Source organism: Clinocottus analis, unplaced genomic scaffold, assembly GCF_023055335.1.
Source record: "Clinocottus analis isolate CAN_PGR_092001 unplaced genomic scaffold, fCliAna1.0.p SCAF_22, whole genome shotgun sequence".
Taxonomy (NCBI): domain Eukaryota; kingdom Metazoa; phylum Chordata; class Actinopteri; order Perciformes; family Cottidae; genus Clinocottus; species Clinocottus analis.
In genome coordinates this window covers 1,051,722-1,069,791 of record NW_027175954.1, presented here as the reverse complement: position 1 = coordinate 1,069,791, position 18,070 = coordinate 1,051,722, and the positions used below count along the sequence as shown (strand labels likewise).

Below are 18,070 nucleotides of genomic sequence, written 5' to 3'. Positions count from 1 at the left end.
AGATCCTGCAGATATTGCAGATATAATAATACATGTTAGTCTCTTTTCACCACGCTAGTGATACTCGTCACGTTTCACTACAACACTTCTAAAATATCAAGAACATTTTCCCAGTGAAAACCTTCGATAAGGCAAAACCCCATCGCTATTACTTCAATAGACGTCTGCGGCGGCAAAATTTGGGGCGTCTCCGCGGCCAACATTTGGTTCAATTGGTGACACAAAACTGGTGTGAGGAAAGTCGTCCATGAGAATCTGCCCTGAGTGGTCAGATCTTGCCAAATATTCACTTATTTACGTCCAGTTTTGAAACCCGTCAGACAGATGAGAACACGGTTGGAAAACAGCTTGTACATCAGAAAACAGAGATTTCCAGCTGCGAAACGGTATTAATTTCTCAAAGAATACATTCATCTGTGTGTGTGTGGTTGTGTGTGGATACACATGAGAGTGTGTATGCGTGTGCTAGAGTTGTCACTGTGAGGATGATGGTGGGTAATTATCAGCTGGGGCCGGGGCAAGAGGGGGGGGGGGGGGGGTCTATAGAGGTCAATTTACTACCACAGTACTTTGGTCTTAGACATGATTGGAGGAGAGAAGGGAGCCGTGAGCCAATGGGGGGAGGGTTGTTTTGTGCAAATTGTCGTTCGTCCTGGCAAACTGATGTGTGTCGATGTGAAGGAGAAGAGGTCTGTAAATAGTATTTAAAATCATTTCAAATACTTGTTTGTGATTTGTCATGTTGGCACAATGGCACCACAGTGGAACCAGAGGAACCCCCCCTCAACCCCGACCCCGACCCCAACCCCAACCCCCCGGCACAAGTACAAACCTTGGAGATATGGGAGGATAGGAAACAAAAATAAATGATTTGTTGATAAAAACACAGTGGAGCTACAGTGTATCGGGAAGCTGAGAGTTTTAGCTCTTTTTTTTTCCTAAGAGTCGTTTTTTTTTTTTGATTTTTGAACAGTGCAGATATGTTTTTCCCCCTTCGGGAATTCAGAGACATTCATTTGAAGATTTAGAATTTTTTTCGATTTTCCAAAAATCAAAAACGTACCGTTGTAAGTGAGCAGGTAGGTAACTAACTTGGGATTCTCGTTTCTGAAAAGTCTGAAAGATTAAAAAAAAAACATGTTGTACAAACAAAACAGTCACCTCTGTTGCAAATATAGAACTTCTCTCTCTCATCTGTACAGCGGTCCCTCTTTAGGAGGATGAGGAGCAGGTGTAGCGGGGGATGGAGGGAGGAAGGAGGGGGTTCACCAAGAGAAACGACGGGCCTGTTTTTCCCGCTCGGCGGAGAGCAACGTTCCTCTCGGTGGGGGGGGAAAAAAGAAGAACTCAAATGTCTCGTCCGTTATCCTGTTTGTCTCTGTTGGCGTCCACTTCTCGGCTGAGAGGGTTGGTTTTTTTTTTCCCCGAAAACAGTCAAAAACACAGTCACACGACACGGAGCCATGCCATAGTCAAATAATAGAATACTAATGATGTGGAGCATTAGGACTAATAAGAAAGACCAGTAATGTAGTAAGAATAATTAATAGTAATAACATATCATTCTAGGTTTTTTTTTAAATCTCTATATAAAAACAGTGGCGAGGAGGAGTTGGTACACAGTTGGGGCTCTACTTTCCCCCCCACTTGGTGGATTTGGCACATTGAACTCACTTCCCGGTGAGAAGCTACCTACTCGTTCTCAGCACGGTTGAATATTACTGTTGCCTGGCGACCCATCCAGAATTTGTCATATTTGGATGTTTTAAATCTTTGAAAATGTCTTCTTTTTTTTTTTTTTCCTCAAAGCAAAACCGCCAAAAAAAGACAACCTTCCTTGGGAAAAAAAAAAAGCAAAAAATCGTAATCAATCCACCGCGGTGATAATAATTGGAGAGGTTAATCTGCCGCGGTCGGATTTGATGAACATCGGTCTCCGGGCAGATTAGAAGCGTCGCCGGGCTGTTCGGGATGGGTTGCCGGGCAACATTTAAGGTAATTCTTTTTTTCTTCATTCAAAACTTAGTACAAATAGCTACATAAGTCTGAGCTATAATGTTTATTACATTACAAAAAGTAACTCAGTCTCTCTATAAGCTATGGTTTCTGTTCAATATAATATATTTGTTTGGTCCTCCTTCATGTTCTCAGAAGCAAAGGCTCGGTTTGTGTAAAGTGTGTGTGTGTATATCTATTTATATATATAGATGTATGTGTGCAGTTTGAATCTGTAGATCCTGTAAGTTGTGTGTGTGTGTTTGTGTGTATTTACAGGTTGTTTTTTTGTATCAGTCTGTGTTGTTATTTTCCATCTTCAAAGTGTTTGGGGTCTTCAGGTCTTCTGCTGGGCGGACACGCCCTTCCAGTAGTCCAGTATGTCGTGAAGATCCTCGTCCTTGGCGAACTGGACCTTTCGCCGCAGGGCGTGTCCGGCCGCCACGTACCCCTCGTCCTCCATGGACGCCTGCCGGTGCCTCTTGCGGTGCAACTTGAACCGCTCCCACAGACCCAGGGTCGGGGTGCAGAGGAGCCCCTCGTCCTCCTCGTCCTCGTCCGGGCTGGAGCAGTAGCTGAGGTTGTGGTACTGGGGCGAGAGCGGGTAGTGCGGCGAGAGCTGGGAGTAGGCCAGCTCCCGCTGCTTGGCCTGCCTGGTGAGGGTGAGGGGGTCCAGCATGGAGGGCTTGCGGCCGCCCGGGTGGTGGTGGAGCTCCTGCAGGATCTGCGGGTGGTGCTGCAGCTCCTGGAGGTGCTGCTGGGAGCCGGGATAGGAGTGACGGTGCTCGTTGTACTGGCGGATCCTCTGCGCTTCGGCTCGCAAGATGGCCGCCGCCGGGGTGACCGTACGAATGGCCTCTCCGCCTCCCCTTTCTGCCCTTTCCGCCCTTTCACCCCTTTCTCCCCTTTCTCCACGCTCTCCTCGCTCTCCGGTTGAGCTCCTCTCGATGTAGCGGGTCTCCGACGAGTGGTAGCCTCCCTCCGAGCGGAACGAGCGAGGGCTCCGGGCCGAGCCAGGGGAAGAGGAGGTGCTGGGCCTTTTGGAGGTTGGAGGCGCCTCCATGCTGTGGTGTCGCTGCAAGGAGTGATGATAGCTTCGCCCCCTCTCCTCCCTTCCTCCTCTTCCTCCCTTATAGACCGGAGAGAGGAACTCGCTTCCTCGTTCTCTCTCCCCTTGCTCAGAGAGAAGCACCAGCTGGGGCTCCGCAGTAGAAACCGCCCCTCCGCCTGCAGAAGACGGGGATTTCATCCCCTGCTGGAAGGAGGTAGACTCCGATTTGAGGGCATCGATGCAGTTGTTGATGATCTGGTTGACTTTGTCAACTTCTTTCGCAATGGTCGAGATCTCCGCCACTGAGCCCTGGGGATTCGCTTGCGGCGACATCTCCCGCTCTCGCTCCCGCTCTCGGTCTCTCTCCCGTTCGATGCCGGACCCTCTCACCTCCATGTAGTTCAGTTTGGCGGGCTTGTGCACCGGCGTTTCGATCACCTCCTGCAGCTTGTACGGATCGATCTCGCCTCCCTGAGGAAGGTAGGGCATCCTGGACAGGCTGTCCCCGGCGCCGAGCTTCTGGGATCCTCCGCTCCCGCCCTCGATATCCCCCTCGCCGCCGTATTTGAGCTCTATCAGAGTCCTTTGGATCCTGCTCATCTTCCTCTCCTTCTCCTGCATGATCCTTTTCTTCCTCAGGCAGTGGACCACAAGGCCAAGAAAGATTAGCATGCCGAACAAACAGCCCAGAATAGTCATAATGTAGTGGGTGGCTGACGACTGATTGGCCGGGCTCTCTTCTCCGGCCCGGCGGCCAGTGGAGATGGTCAGACATGTGTGGTTGAAGCGCAAGGCGTTCCTTATAGAAACCACACAGTACGTGTAGTCGGTGTTGGGCTTCAAGTCCTTGAGCTCAATATCTTCCCTTATATTTTTCAGATTCTGGATATCTGTGAAGAAGCTGTTGTTATAAAGCACCAGGATGTACATTTTCCTGTACGGGTGAGGGATCTGAATCGTGATCACGGCCCTCGAATGAAGCACCTGCTTCAGCATCATGATCGGCTTGGTGTCGGAGAAAATGGGGCTCAGGTTGATGACCTCATCGGGGGGAGTCCCCGAAGCGCAATCGTCCAATCCGCAGGGGGAGGCGAAATCCGGGGGCAGGGTGGTGGAGTCCGCCATGCCGTTCGTGTAGTAGGTCGTCACGATGCTGCCGTCGTCGGTGCAGACCAGACTGAGCACGTGAAGGGCGTTGCGTTGGGAGGGCATGCGGGGGTTCTGGCTCAGGAGGTTGTAGCCGAAGAACCCCTGAGGGGAGTCGCACACCATCCTCTCGCTGGTCCGGTTGGGGAAGGCGGCGAGCCAGCGCAGGAAACCCAGCAGCTCGCAGGAGCAGTTGAAGGGGTTGGTGTAAAGTTCACACGTGGTCAGCTTCGAGAGGCCAGAGAACAAACTACCGTCCAGCACCTGGATCCTGGAAAAAGGGACAAAGGGGAAATCGTAAAATTCTTTAGATAGAAACTTCACACTCTCACAGCTGGGAATCTGTCAACAAATGTTTTCACCAACGAAGGATTGCACGTCAGACTCATGATGGACAAATGGGGCAAAAAATATGTACAATTTGTATCTGACAATACTCACAATGCAACTTGATCCCCAGCAGTTCAGAGGTTAGATATATATCATGCTTCTATCTACTATCATTGGGTTTGGCGGAGACCAGGGGCTCACTTCTGTCTGACTCCAAACCCCAAGATTTTATAATTATTCAAGCGTAGAAGTCTTCATACCCAAGTGATATCAATGGAGCCAATTGATCATACGTTGGATTGGTAATTTTTGCACGTTTTCCACGTTTGCAGAAGTGTTCCTCAAGACCTGGAAACAGACTTTAATGATCAAAAATCCGCAGGCTCTCGCTTTGAATCCACTTGTTGCTCAGTCTTCTTGTAAATATTTCCCAAAATACCTTCCAACAAGCCCCAAAGAGCTGTTAAACCTTCATTCTGCTGTTGCTATTTTAAGTCGAGAGATCAATACCGTTTACGGTACCAATCGTATGGAGAAGACAGTTATTCCCACAGAGAAAGAAGTAGCTCCACTTCTATTGGAAGAATGGCGTGTTGCGGCATTGGAACATGGTTTAATGAGGATACTGTCAGCAAGAGGGAAAAAAAAAACTTATTTATGCGTCTTCTGCAATGCTTTTCTACAGCAAGTCTGCAAAACATCAGTGCAAATCGGTGAATTTAGAAAGCAGCCCTTGATCTTTGATCATGGCTTGACGACACCAAGCCTGACATGTATTATCATGTTTCGGCTGCATTTAAGGAACTTAATATATTCTCCTATCTAAAAATGTTTCAAATCGTTTTAAGTTCGCATCATACACCAATGAAGTAAAAGTTTTAAAGACATCATATAGTATATTCACAGCAAGGAAACTCAGCAAATTATCACATCTTGACACAATCATTAAATTATTAAAAGTGCTGAGGATTCTTTCCTCAAAGTTACGCAATTGATTAATCGACTAATTGCTTCAGCGCCACAACAGCATGTTTTCCTCTCCTCATCTCATTAGACACGTAAACGCGGACCCAGGTCGATACCTGTTCATGGAGAGGTCTATGTTCTCTATGTTGGGGCACTCCCAGAAGGTGTTGAGCGTCACGCTCTCGATGAGGTTGGCCTGCAGGTAGAGGTACTGCAGCTTGCCCAGACCACGCAGCATTCCCTCCGTCAGGTTCCTCAACTTGTTAAAACCCATCTGGAGAACCTGGAGAGGCAAACACAAGTGGGATTATTCTAATCTCCCAAGAGCCGGCCAGCGCCAAGCATCACACGCGCTACAAGCTGGAAACACGCAGAAACAAACAGACGACGGTTCAGTACAATTCATGTTTCACATGCTGATCTAAGCCTCTGTGCTGTGCTCAATTTACTAAGATCTTTTTTGTTCACATTTTACCTCCTGGCACCGCTCCAGCAGCTCGGGTAGTGCATGTGTATGCGCGCCAGCTCATTATGGCTGCGTTCAGCTCAGTTTGGTGAAAAACACTTTTGCCCGAATGCTTTTCTGGAAGCCATAATGAGCGAGCGCTTTCTTTCTTGTTTTTCCTGTGCGTCCATCTGTGGGTACAATTCTGGAGTAAATTAGACGCTTTGCTCAAATAAAAGTAGCAGCAGTAGCACAGGGGGGGAAATACTCCCCTTGATACGTCCTTCATTCATAAATAGCAATCGTTATTATGAAGTATTGGGTGATATCAGAATTGCTTGAATATGAATAACTTAAGAATGTTCAGTAGCCACATTATCCCCTTTTTCTATTTAGAAAGTGATGCATTAATGTTGCTGCTCGTTAAAATGGAGCTATTTTATGCTAAACGAATATTTTATGCCGATCAACATTTTATGCCTAAAACATTAAGTATACTATGTATGTACAAATAAATGTAGATGGGTTAAAATACGTGTAAGTGTGTTTGTTGCGTAATCAAGTACACTGTAAAAACTGGGATTTGCTTTGATTAATATCTCCTAAATAAATAACAGTAACCTTTCCATAATAAAAATGATTATGTTCCTTTTTTAATTGCATTGAGCTTGATTCAAGATTTTTTAATTGTTTAATTATTAATTACATTTTACTTCATTTTGTGAGAATAAAATCAGCTGAGAATCACTGAGTAGACTTTAATTTTATTTCATCAGTAAAGTCCAAGATGCAGGAAATTGATGAATTTTACTTATTTAGAGATCTTTGTTTTTAAACAACGTCCACTTACGCCTATCGGTTATGCTACGTACTTGAAGTAAGCTTGTTACGTCATACACCACGTTAAAATAACTCAACACTGACTTTCGGTTTCACACAGGACATTAACAACGGCCTCCTGGGTGAAAGTCCTGCATGTTTTGATGCTACTGGTGCCATACCTACAAGAACATCACAGATTTAAACTACTGTGTTTAATATATGTATCCTAACATACCCAAATATCTCAAAACTGACCTAAAAACACAGTTTATGGTGAATGCATGTTCCTGTATCTGCATCCATGAAGGTCCTCGATGCCTCAGCTCACCTGCAGGTTGAATTGTGCCGAGAACGCTCCGTCTTCCACGTAGCTGATGTCGTTCTTGGTGAGGTTCAGGTAGGTGAGGTTGCCAAAGCGACTGAGCGAAGAATAATGGACCGATCGTATCTTGTTCTCATTCAGCCTCAGATCCACAATAGTGCTGTTGAGATAAGTGCGAAAGGCTTTTAGATTTTATTTTTGGACCACGAGGCAAAAAAAAAAAAAAAAAAAGTGACAATCGACGAGACTCTTTCGTCCTGAAGTTTCCTGACCTGTTGATGTGGGAGGGGATGGCCTCGTACGGCGGCTGGTTCATGCTGCAGATGGCCAGCCACACGAAGCCCTTCTCGCCTTCGATGAGCCAGCAGTCGGCCGTGACCGTCGGCAAGCGCGCTATCGACAGCAGGGCGAGCCAACACAGGAAGGAGCCGGCGGTGGACAGGACCGCCGACGAACCCCCGGCCACGTCGCGCCTCTGCCGTCCCCGCCTCGTCCTCTGGGCCATTCGGGACGCCGTCGCGATATCCATTGGAGAAAGCCGAGCGGAGACGCTTGCCATCTAACATTTATTCACGCAGGCCAGCGCCATTTGAAAAGGGGGAGCCGGGGCTTGTTTGTACAGTAATATCTCTTTTCTTTGAATCCGATTTGTGTCTATACCGCGATAGAAGTCACAGCATGGTTGAAATGTCCCCGTTTCCCTTTTCGCCCGACGTGTAATTGTACGTTAATAAAACTGGTGTCGGGGATCCGTGATTCATCAAAGCGGAAATGATAAATGCAGGAATGGGACGTTGCTCTTCATTGGCAGTGTGCGTGTCGAGGTAAACTGTATCAGCTGTTCAATTACGGGGTCGCATTTGATTTGTTATGTACAAATTGGCAGGAGGAAGTCGTCCCGGTGCCAGATTGGCTGCTGCTCATGTCTTCTGTGGCCGTCCGCATCTCTCATTGGACAAGCACCTCTTTTCTTTCTTCCTCATTGCTCGCTGCTCTGCACTCGGCGTGAGAACTCGTCCCTGGAGGGAAGAGGAAAAGGAGGGTGGGAAGAGAGAGAGAGAGAGAGAGAGAGATGGGAGGAGGGTGTTAGAAAAGACTTGCTAATGAAACACAGCGGTTTATACCAACAAACACAACCCTGTTACCAGCATGATGAGATCGGGGGTAGTTATTTCTTCTTATATAACCGGCTGGCACACAAACACACTCAAATGTATGCTTGCACACGCACTTCCTATGCTCAAAAGACCTTTCTTGACAAGTCCAATTAGCGCACGTTGGTGCAGAGACACAATAGACACCTGCAAATCTTTAAAAAAAAAACACACACACCACTCGTCGATGCACTTTTTTTTATTTGTGCCACGCTATTAGCCTCGGGGCCTTCATAGCCCCGGGCTAAGAATGGACCTTACCCCGATACTGTATCTAATTAATTAATCTGCTCTAAATAAAACACTTCCTGGGAGGAGGAGGGTGTGTGTGTGTGTGTGTGTGGAGGGGGGGGGAATAAAAACAGCTGATGCCTGATGGAACGGGAGGGGAAGAGGGAAAAAAGGGCTCGCAAAGAGCTGCAGAACAGCGAGGAGGAGGATGAAGCAGTGGGTGCAAGAGAGTGGCGAGATGGAGCGAGGTGGAGGAGGGGGGATAAGGCAGTAAGAAGATAAAGAGGCAGTGATTCTGTGAGAGAAAGAGTAGGCTTCGGGGGGGAAGAGAGAGGGGTGTAGAGTGGCTCTCTGTCTGGGAGATTTGCTGGAATAGTGGCTCCCCTCTTCTCTTTGAGAGGCTTTTTCTCAGCTGTAAGAGCAACAAACAGGATGTGACATTATGGAGGCGAAGAAGACGAAGGAGTGGGAAGGAGCAAAAGGTCCGGCCTCTTCCTCTCGAAGCCTCTCTTGGCCCCGCAGTTCCCTCCTTATTGATTACAGATGAATGCCGAGGCAGAGAGGTGCGTCACCTCTAATCTGTGAAGGAGAGCAAATCTCTCTTTGAGAACGGGACAAAGCCTCTCTGAACTTTTTTTTTTTCCGGTGTCCTTGTGGAGGAGCGAAAAGGCCCCGATGTCGCATCCTGTCTCGCCGCCGTTCCGCGAGCTTCAATGACTCCTTATCTCTCCGTAGAGAGGGCCTCTTTGATATTTCTTCTTCGCACCAAAAAAAACCACATTCATCACGTATACTCTCAGGCAATTATGATTTACTGTCGGTCCTTACAACACACTTCATTATCCACGATGTTGACCGAAGCTCCCTCCTTTTATCTTTCCAGCTTCTTAGCGGTAATCTCCGCTGTCGCCAACGAGACAACGGTTCTGTGCCGATGCTTTGCATGTGTAACGTCCTCCATGTTCACGATCTAATTGGTGCGCGTTATCGCGCTGCCATTTGCTAATTGGTGCTGAACAGAGCACAGCTGATGAGAATGTCTTCAGTTGTGTGGATATCTAGTTAGAAACCAAAACTATTTGACGAATTATCATTTTTTTTAGCCTGATGACGGCCCTAGATTAAAGGTAGGGTCGGTTATCTGCCTCTAAGACATTTTCGATAAAAAATCTCATTACATCCTGGCGGCAATCAATGAATTCAATGTTTGGAGAAAAAAAAAAAGAAAAAGTCTCGTATCTATGGCAGTCGCAGGACTTTAATGAGGCGGGCTGAGCGTGCTGATTGGACAGCCAGCTTCCTGCCTCTCTGTGTGCTCTCTTTGCTCTTCGTGGGAGTCTTCGTCAAGCTGCTAGCTTGACAGCTGTGAGTATTAACGATAGCCGTGTTTCTCGCCAAACTGTTTGAGCTAGCAAAACCCAGTAGGGCTGTTCTTTTTTTATAAAAATATATATATATCTCGGTCGGAGAAGCTTTAAAATATAGCTCTCAAGATTACCGACCCGAGCTTTTAAAAGTTAAGGGATTAACGAAGTTACCCAGCAGGAGTTTGTAGTTTGACACCTGGAGGAACAGAGGACGAAGGCGTTGAAATAAAACTCAACATGGCGACAGCTAGTGGCGCTAACAGCGCTAACGAGGCAACGCAAACAACAAAAGCAGACATCTTGATCTTTACACAGAAAATAGTTGTTTTCTGCTATGCTACTGCTCTGAAATTTGAATTTAGCACCTTTTAAAAGATGTGACTATCACCCAGACTGATGCCTCTATTGTAAATGTGAACAAAGAACGGTACAAAACTAAATGCTTGTGGTTTCTGCAATTAATTTGCTGGTAATGAAGACGCATTCAGAAGCCTTTTCATGATGAACGCCCCTCGTAAATCAAGACGCGTGGCTTTCCTCGACGCAGTAATAACTTACACACTTTTAATAATGCGAGCTATTAGCGTTGATGATCCTGGCCCTGGTATTACTTTGCGTTGCATGATCCAAACTATATTTTGTGACTTTGCTCGTCCCTCAAATGGCCTCCGAGAGTCGACCTGGTGACATTTAAACTGCGATCGTCCAGGTGTCTCTCTGCAGCAGAACCCAGAAGTCCGGACTTCATAGTCTCTCGATGTAAAACGTCCCCAAAAAAAAAAAAGCACACGGGCGTGTGTGAGCGTTTGTGGGTGTTTACGCAACAGCAAAAGCTTTTTTTCCACCCAGTCAGCGCAATCTATAATTGATGGTGAGACTTCCTTCCCACGTAGCGTGAGACAATCCACCCAGTAAGGCCACCAGAGAAAGGCTAGGAGCTGCTGCCAGCCACTCGCACAAACAAACAAAGGCACATATGCGCAGGAAACCGTCCGTTTCTGCTGACCGTGGGTTAATCTCGAGTAAACAAACGGCTGAGGACGGGGGGGGGGGGGACGACACGGGGGCGTAGCGAGGAGGCGGAGCGCCCGAACATTTTAGTTAACATGCAGAGACGGCGGATTTCTGCCTGACCTCTTTTATTATTTTCCAAAGGTAAAGCGACGTCTGCTGAAGGGCCGGGAGCCCCGGACGGGGCAGAAATAGATACCGGAGAGCGGTTACCGGTTTGCACTTGACCTCCTTTTGTAGTAAATACACTTGTTGTAGCTTAACGTGATGCATGCAGGAGGAACCGCTAAGAGTCTGTCGACCTCTTTTCCATTTTGCATCATTCATCGCCTTCCCACACACACACACACACACACACACACACACACGTGCTGAGAACAGCCGTGTGGAATATTCCAGCACTCGGCATCATGACCGTCTCGCTCTCCGGTCGTGTCACACTCAAAGATTTATAGTGTACAAAGCGTCACATGGAGAGAGAGAGAGGGAGAGAGAGAGAGAGAGAGAAGAGGTGGACTCTAACCTTGCTCTCCTGACAGGGTGACGGCGATGTGGCGTCAGGGAGGGCGAGGTGCTTTCAGGATAAATGTGTGTGGATGTATATGTTGTTTTTTTTTTTTTAGGGAAGAATGAAAAAATATGTGGAGGCGAAATGAGAAAAAAAAACACCCCGAGAGAGTGTGAAGAGCAGTGCTTGGCGACTTTGAGACAGCGGTGCGTCACCTTGCCCACACACACACACACACGCGCGCACACACACACACACTGCCGAGGACACTGAGCCTCTCTACTGTGTGTTTTCTGAGTAACACTCTTGTTTTATTCAGCACATCTACAGTACAGAGGCCAAAAGCAGCCAAACTGGCTGTAAACAAGACTGGAGATAAAACGACAAAGTCCAGTGTCCTTGGAGTCAACGAGTCGAGATAGTACTAATAAACTTCACATCTTCACACACTCCGTTGATCAGGATCTCAGCGATGGAAGCGCAGCAGAGGAGGGAATTTGAAATCAAAACCCGCCTTCTTCAAAGTTTGAAAGCTCCTGCATGGTTTATTGTATTTCCTCTCAGGCCTCTCGGTGTCACAGACGTGTCCGACAACGGCAACCAAGAGCAACACCGTGAGCCAGACAGAGTTGAGCGTGAGGAAATGCAATAAAGTTGTTGAAGGAAGGTTAGAGTTGTCTTCTTTCTCTGCCAGAAGAGCTGCATTTGCAGTCCTGTTTCTTTTTGATGCAGGTACTTAAAACATCTCGGGGACATCTGCTTGAAGGTTGAAGGAAGAGGTGTTTACATTGAGACGCATAGCTTTCATTTTTTTGTTCGATTTGTCCTTTTTTAAGAGGTTATTGTATTAAAATAGCAAAATTAGGGGCTTGTGCATCTTTATGTATGCATCCTCTGAAGCTGTTGCTCATTTAACCCCCAAAAAACCCTCAAATTGTCTTTATAATTAGTTTTTTGTACGGATTGATATGGTCTTTCTCTCATGGAAGTCTCCTCACCGTTCCTCTTGTCTTTCTCTCCGTCACAGTTCAAAGTTCAACGAGGCAAATCAAGTCTGACTTCATCATTATTTTGGCGGGAAACTCGTGTTGTTGCTCAACCGCGGTGATTTCCCTCCATCAGAGTTGAACCGGGACGTTTGCGACGAATGTTTTTCCCCGTACTTAGTTTCGTTGCATTTCTGAAACCCGCATGGTCGGATGTTCTCTCGCTGCTGAAATTAATGTAGTGTAACATTTCATTATCAGCCTAACGATGGCCAAAACTAAGTCGCGATGAACCCGAATTATCCGTTTACTTAAATAGATTTCCATCCCCGGCGTCCCACCCCGACACGCCGGCGTCCAGCCCTTCATTCCTCCGTGTGGCTGACGAGCAGCACTTAAGAGATGGGTTCTCCTCCGGGGCGAGTCTGAGAGCGAGGCAGAAATATGAGCACATCCATCACGGGCTGACGTTCATATGTACGCACATACACATGGACAGGAGAGCCATGACACACACACACACACACACACACACAGCAGTACTCCCATTATATGCCATCTCAAACCGGTGGGGGAAAAGAGCAGCAAGCAACAAAGTTACAAGAAGCCATCAACAGGAATATGAGGAGGAAGCAGGAAGACAAATGACCTGTGATGCCCACGTGTGTGTGTGTGTGTGTGTGTGTGTGTGTGTGTGTGTGTGTGTGTGTGTGTGTGTGTGTGTGTGTGTGTGTGGCTGTGTGTGGCTTCACACTAAATCCATAATGTATTTGCATGCAAGCAGAAATTCTCAGCCAATGCTCTCACGACGAAAGAAAAAAGTGGGCGTCGGCCTCCTGGCCAGTGTGGCATCAGGCCGCTGTGTTATTTATAAAGTTATAATCCCAAACCCCCCTTTTTTTTTTTTTTTTTTTTTTTTGGATACTACTTCCAGGCTGCAATGCGATAGCCGTTTAAAGTCCCTGGTTTTTATCGGTGGTGACGGGTTTCCTCCGTTCCAACGCTGAGTTCAGTGAATGCAAATAATCCGGCTCATTTCCACGTGATTGATATCGGGCCTGGCTGCTTACAGTTGGCTGTGTTTACACGGAGCGCCGCGGCGTTTCTGTTGATGCAAACACGACGTTTCCTTCTGCTGGTGTCTCACTTTCAACTAGCGGAAAGACAACAGAGTGCTTTTTTTTTTTTATTGCAGTGTTTTGTCATTGCAGTGAGTGTTAACTGGGATGTTAAGACGGCGTTTTATCGACCTTTGGTGTGTAAATACGGACTTAACAGCAACGACGGGTCTTTTTTTTAATTCCGGCTCACAGAAAAACATTTCTTAGGTCGTAGTTTACGCACATAAACAGCTGAAATAGGTCCAATGTGGGCATACAGCGAGTCGCAACCTGAATCTTACAGCTTTGGCTTGTAGGTGTAAAACCCTCCCAGTAGAATAGCGGTTGGCATGACATCGTTTTCTGAGGATGAGGAGGAGCGAATCATCCCGTTTTGTTGTGTTCAGGAGGCAGGATGATGATTTATTCATGTGAAGTTTTTATTCTCTTGGTTCATGATCAGACTCGGGGGTCAAAGCTCTGAATCGGTACACAAACTATTGACAGGTTATAATGTTCAGCGACTACGTCTGCAGGGTCTCAGTCATGTCATACAACTACACAAGGAGTTATCAGCAGTTTGCCGGTGGCGGATATCATTTTGGGCTTTCTTCTGTACATTGTCGTCTTGTTATCAGCTGATCAGAAGGCTCTGTCCTGCGGTAGTTATCTACCTTTTTATCTGTTGGTGAGTCGCGTTAGCTATTTTTAGCCGTTTGCCATCCTCTTTGCTTTTGCCGAGGAACGTTTTCAAAGACAATTGGGCACAAGAGACTCGTTCCTGCACACACTATTATTAGATATTATATAACTTATCCGTGAGCACAGGACGAGGGTGCGCGGGGGGGGGGGACATCATTTTTCTTCGACATCGTTGTGGCGAGTGTGGACTTTATACTCCTGAGAGACGAATCGTCAATCAAACGGGCGGCTCGGTGTCATTTACCGTGCACTCTCGCGCCCTCGCTTCTTTTCAGAGCGAAAGCTCGCGGCGCGGCCGGCGCGGCGCGACGCGCTGCAGGCTCCCTCCGTCTCCGACGCCGCGGTTGTTAAAACAGCAGAACTGTCTCGTATCAGACTCGTGTGATAAAAGCTGCGATGCGCTCCAGTCGTTGAGCCGCATCAGACATCCCCAGCACGTCTCCGGGCCCTTAAATGTCAGTCAAACACTGCACCCGCCCCCCGAGAGGCCTAACACACTCTGTTACAACATATAGTCCATGTCCAAAAATGATCCACAATAGCTGTTTTATAGTTTCATATTTCCGTTCTCCCTCCGCTTCAGCTCCCTCCCGCTGCTCCGCAGGCTCCCCGTCATCCATCTGCAGCTCCTCCTGATGCCGGATGTTGACGTATAGCGCTCTATTTTTAGGATCGCTCCCAAATAATTTAGATATTTCTTTATGTAACACTGAAATGTGGACGTTAGCCGCCGCGCACAGCGCTTCCCCTTTTGTTGCCCTCGAGGCCCGACGGGGACGCGAGAGAGGATCTTTGTGATGCTCCTCCGGCTGCAGCGTGTGAATGCGTCTGCCTTAAAGAGCTGGGAAAAAACTCAGAAACTAATTTCTCTGCCGGAGTTCAAAGCCTTTGTTTGAGCTGTTCCAGATGCATCCGTGAGAGTTGTCTTTGCTCTGATCCAGTTGTTTTCTGTTGTTTTGTTTTCTGATGCCCCCAGAACCACCTCCTCCTCCTCCTCATCCTCCTCCTCTTCCTCCCTGGTTCATGGATTTAAAACTTCTTCTATAGTCGCCCGCCTTGTTGCTGCGGCGTTTTGGACCGCAGAAGGTCTAACCCGGTCAGATATCGACTTCACCGCGTTCCCTTCGCCGGCTCTTTTAACTCCGAAGCTTATTGACGCGAAGATGTCGCGCTCGCTCGCGGACGAGCTCGTGGAGGAAGGACTCCGCTCTCGCCGGCCGCCTCGGGACTTCACGTCAAACCGCATCACGCAAAATGTTTCCGGGCGCGGCGCACGACGTGGCGCGTAAGAGCGCCCGCGCACGGACGCACTCGATGAACGACACGCGTGATTTCTTTACGATCGATGGAGGTGGATTAGATCAGATTAGGGAGCGAGAGGAAGTGAGGAGGAAACAAAGAGACGAGAGGGTCGGACCAAGAAGCAGCTACAACTACACTTCTCATGGCGAGCGTCTGGTTTGTGTGTAATTTGTTTTGACTCCATCCATACTCACCCCCCCCTCCCCCCACACCGCTCATCTATAAGAAGAGTGATTGACTTTTACAGAAATAAAGCTACAACATCACACATCCCTCGAAGGGGGAACGAAAGCCCTCTCGTCTCCTCTCTCCTCCGCCTCTGGGGTTTTTTTTTCTTGATGGCTGGTGGAGTTTTGGGGGGTTGAGCTGACGTCCAGACCTCGGCGTGATGGACATTTCTATAAGAGATATGAGAACACGGAGCGTGACGGACATTTCTATTATAGAAATATTCCACCGCCTGCTACGAAGCCCGTGGTGTCGACAGAAAGAGAGAGAGGGAGGGAGAGAGAGAGGGGAGAGATTCACGGTAGTTGAAGGCAATTGAGACAAAAATTGGGGAAAAAAAAATGCTTTTCATACAAGATTTGATTCTTCTCATCACGGTATAACATCTCCGTCTTTTCAGAGTCTCTCCCTGTCTGTCTCTCCATCTCTGTCTTTGCAGCGTGGGGGGGGGGGGGGGGGGGGGGTTATGCCAGAATAATAGGCACCGCCGATATGAATCTCCTCCACCGGCCCCGCAGTGCTCCACTTGTCACTCCCCTGCAGAGGGAAGTGAACATGTGAGACGCCGCGGATGATCCTCCGTGGCGAGGCGATGTGTGGTTACGTAACTCGTTTAGTATTCAGAGAGGGAGAAAAGAGGAGAGAAAGGGAAGAGAACGGGGACAGAGGGAAGATGGGGAAGGCGGCGGTGGGAAGAGCCGGAGCCGCATTGAAAAGGGAGTCGAGAGAATGAGAGCAAGGGGGAGTGGAAATACCTCTACGTGTGTGTTTGTTTCATCCTTTCGGTGCTTTTCATGCTCACGTTGAGAGATGATGTCGATGCGACAATTACAACGCGACAAAGCGAGGTTCATTCTGTGGCTTTTGTGGAGAAAATTGACCTCGAGGTGCGATTGAACCTCACGGATGCTCCGTGTGGTTGTTTGAATCGAGCCGGCCATCTTGTTAGCTGCCGCCGCTAACGGAGAGGCGTAGCATCCACTCGGGGCGGACGATGCGAGATTATTGTTCCTCGTTACATCGGTCCTCACGCGGCCACAAACACGCGTGTTACGCTCTTTACCGTCCCCCTCGCCTCTTTTCCCTCCTGCTCTCTCGGCGCTTCACCGCATCGCTTGAAAAGGAAGGAAAGAGTACAGCGACCGTCCGCCAGTTTGCGTCGCCGTCGCTAAACCGCTCCGTCCGGGAGAGTCAGTCATTAAACAACGCATGGATCTGGCCGTTGATGTCATTACAGTCCATGAGCACTCGCGTGCGCCCGCAGGTGAGACGAGGTGACCAGATGCAGCGCTGGAGACGGCGTGAAGGGCACATCCCAAAAATGACCATCATCACCTGACAAAGCACCTTCTTCCAAAAGCTGATGCACGAACACAAGCCTGCGCACAAAAACAAACACGTACACAGGTGTGTGTGTGTGTGTGTGTGTGTGTGTGTGTGTGTGTGTGTGTGTAGTCTGTCTCTCTGGGTAGGCAGTAGGCCAGAGAGGGTTTTAACACGCTTAATGGGATTTCACACTCCGAAGTACACACACGTACACACACTCTCGGACACACTAATGTTGAAGATAAACATGTCTGAAAGCTATGTGTGAACCCAGACAAATAAACACACACACACACACACACACACACACTCATGCACTCTCTGATATAAAAGGATTTGTCAGGCTCCCACATTGTACACATGCAAAACTAATGGACGCCAATATCCACACGGTAGCATCATTGTTGCTCCTCTCCAGAAGACGAGGCTTCACACACACAGACACACACACACACAGACACACACACACACCTGCCGGCATGGAAAAACGCAGACGCACAGGAAGCTGCATCCTCTGTGCGACGATGCCTTTGTGTGTGTGTGTGTGTGTGTGTGTGCAGTGGTCATTGTGGCCGTTAGCGTAGCTCTGTGTCGAGTGTGAAATACGTTTTCTTCTTCTTCTTCTTCCTCTTTTCTTCTCAGAGGATGAGGACGGTGGCGTCTTGGTATTCACAGCTGTTGCTATAGATCCTGACGGTGAGTCACGGCGACGCAAAAAAAGTGTCAAGACGTTTTCAAACTCTACTTCTGGAGCATAATCCACACGCGCAGCACAAGTGTTTGAATCCAGCGTGAGGCCCAAACCACAACACGCAGGCCAAAATCTACTCGCTCCAATGGACCCACAAATGAAGATTTGGTCGACGTGCAAGTCCACAAATGTGGACCTCTTGTGTACTAACTACACAAAAGAAGCTGCCGTCTTCGCGGCGTCATGGATCAACACCAACAACCGCAGCTTCACGGTGGGATTCTTGCGAACATAAGCGCCGCGATCCAAAGAAAAAGTGCAGAAAGAAAAGCATTTGAAATGACCAGCTGTGTCGCGCTGTGCCGGAGCGAAGCCCGGTCCACTAAA

At 48.1% G+C, this 18,070-nt stretch overlaps 1 protein-coding gene across 2 annotated transcripts in view; it reads right to left on the bottom strand.

The window, feature by feature from the left end:
- Window positions 1-799: 799 nt before the first annotated feature.
- The window catches only part of LOC137793091 (protein ELFN1-like), a 103,980-nt gene continuing 86,709 nt past the window's right edge, over window positions 800-18,070 (bottom strand). For both annotated transcript variants that reach the window (XM_068589045.1, XM_068589046.1), the window contains 4 exons: window positions 7,350-8,096; window positions 7,084-7,237; window positions 5,605-5,771; window positions 800-4,463 (listed from right to left, as the gene is read on the bottom strand). In XM_068589045.1, the coding sequence (XP_068445146.1) occupies window positions 2,333-4,463; window positions 5,605-5,771; window positions 7,084-7,237; window positions 7,350-7,636 (2,739 nt within the window). In that variant the 5' untranslated portion in view covers window positions 7,637-8,096 and the 3' untranslated portion in view covers window positions 800-2,332. The remainder of the gene's footprint in view (window positions 4,464-5,604; window positions 5,772-7,083; window positions 7,238-7,349; window positions 8,097-18,070) is intronic.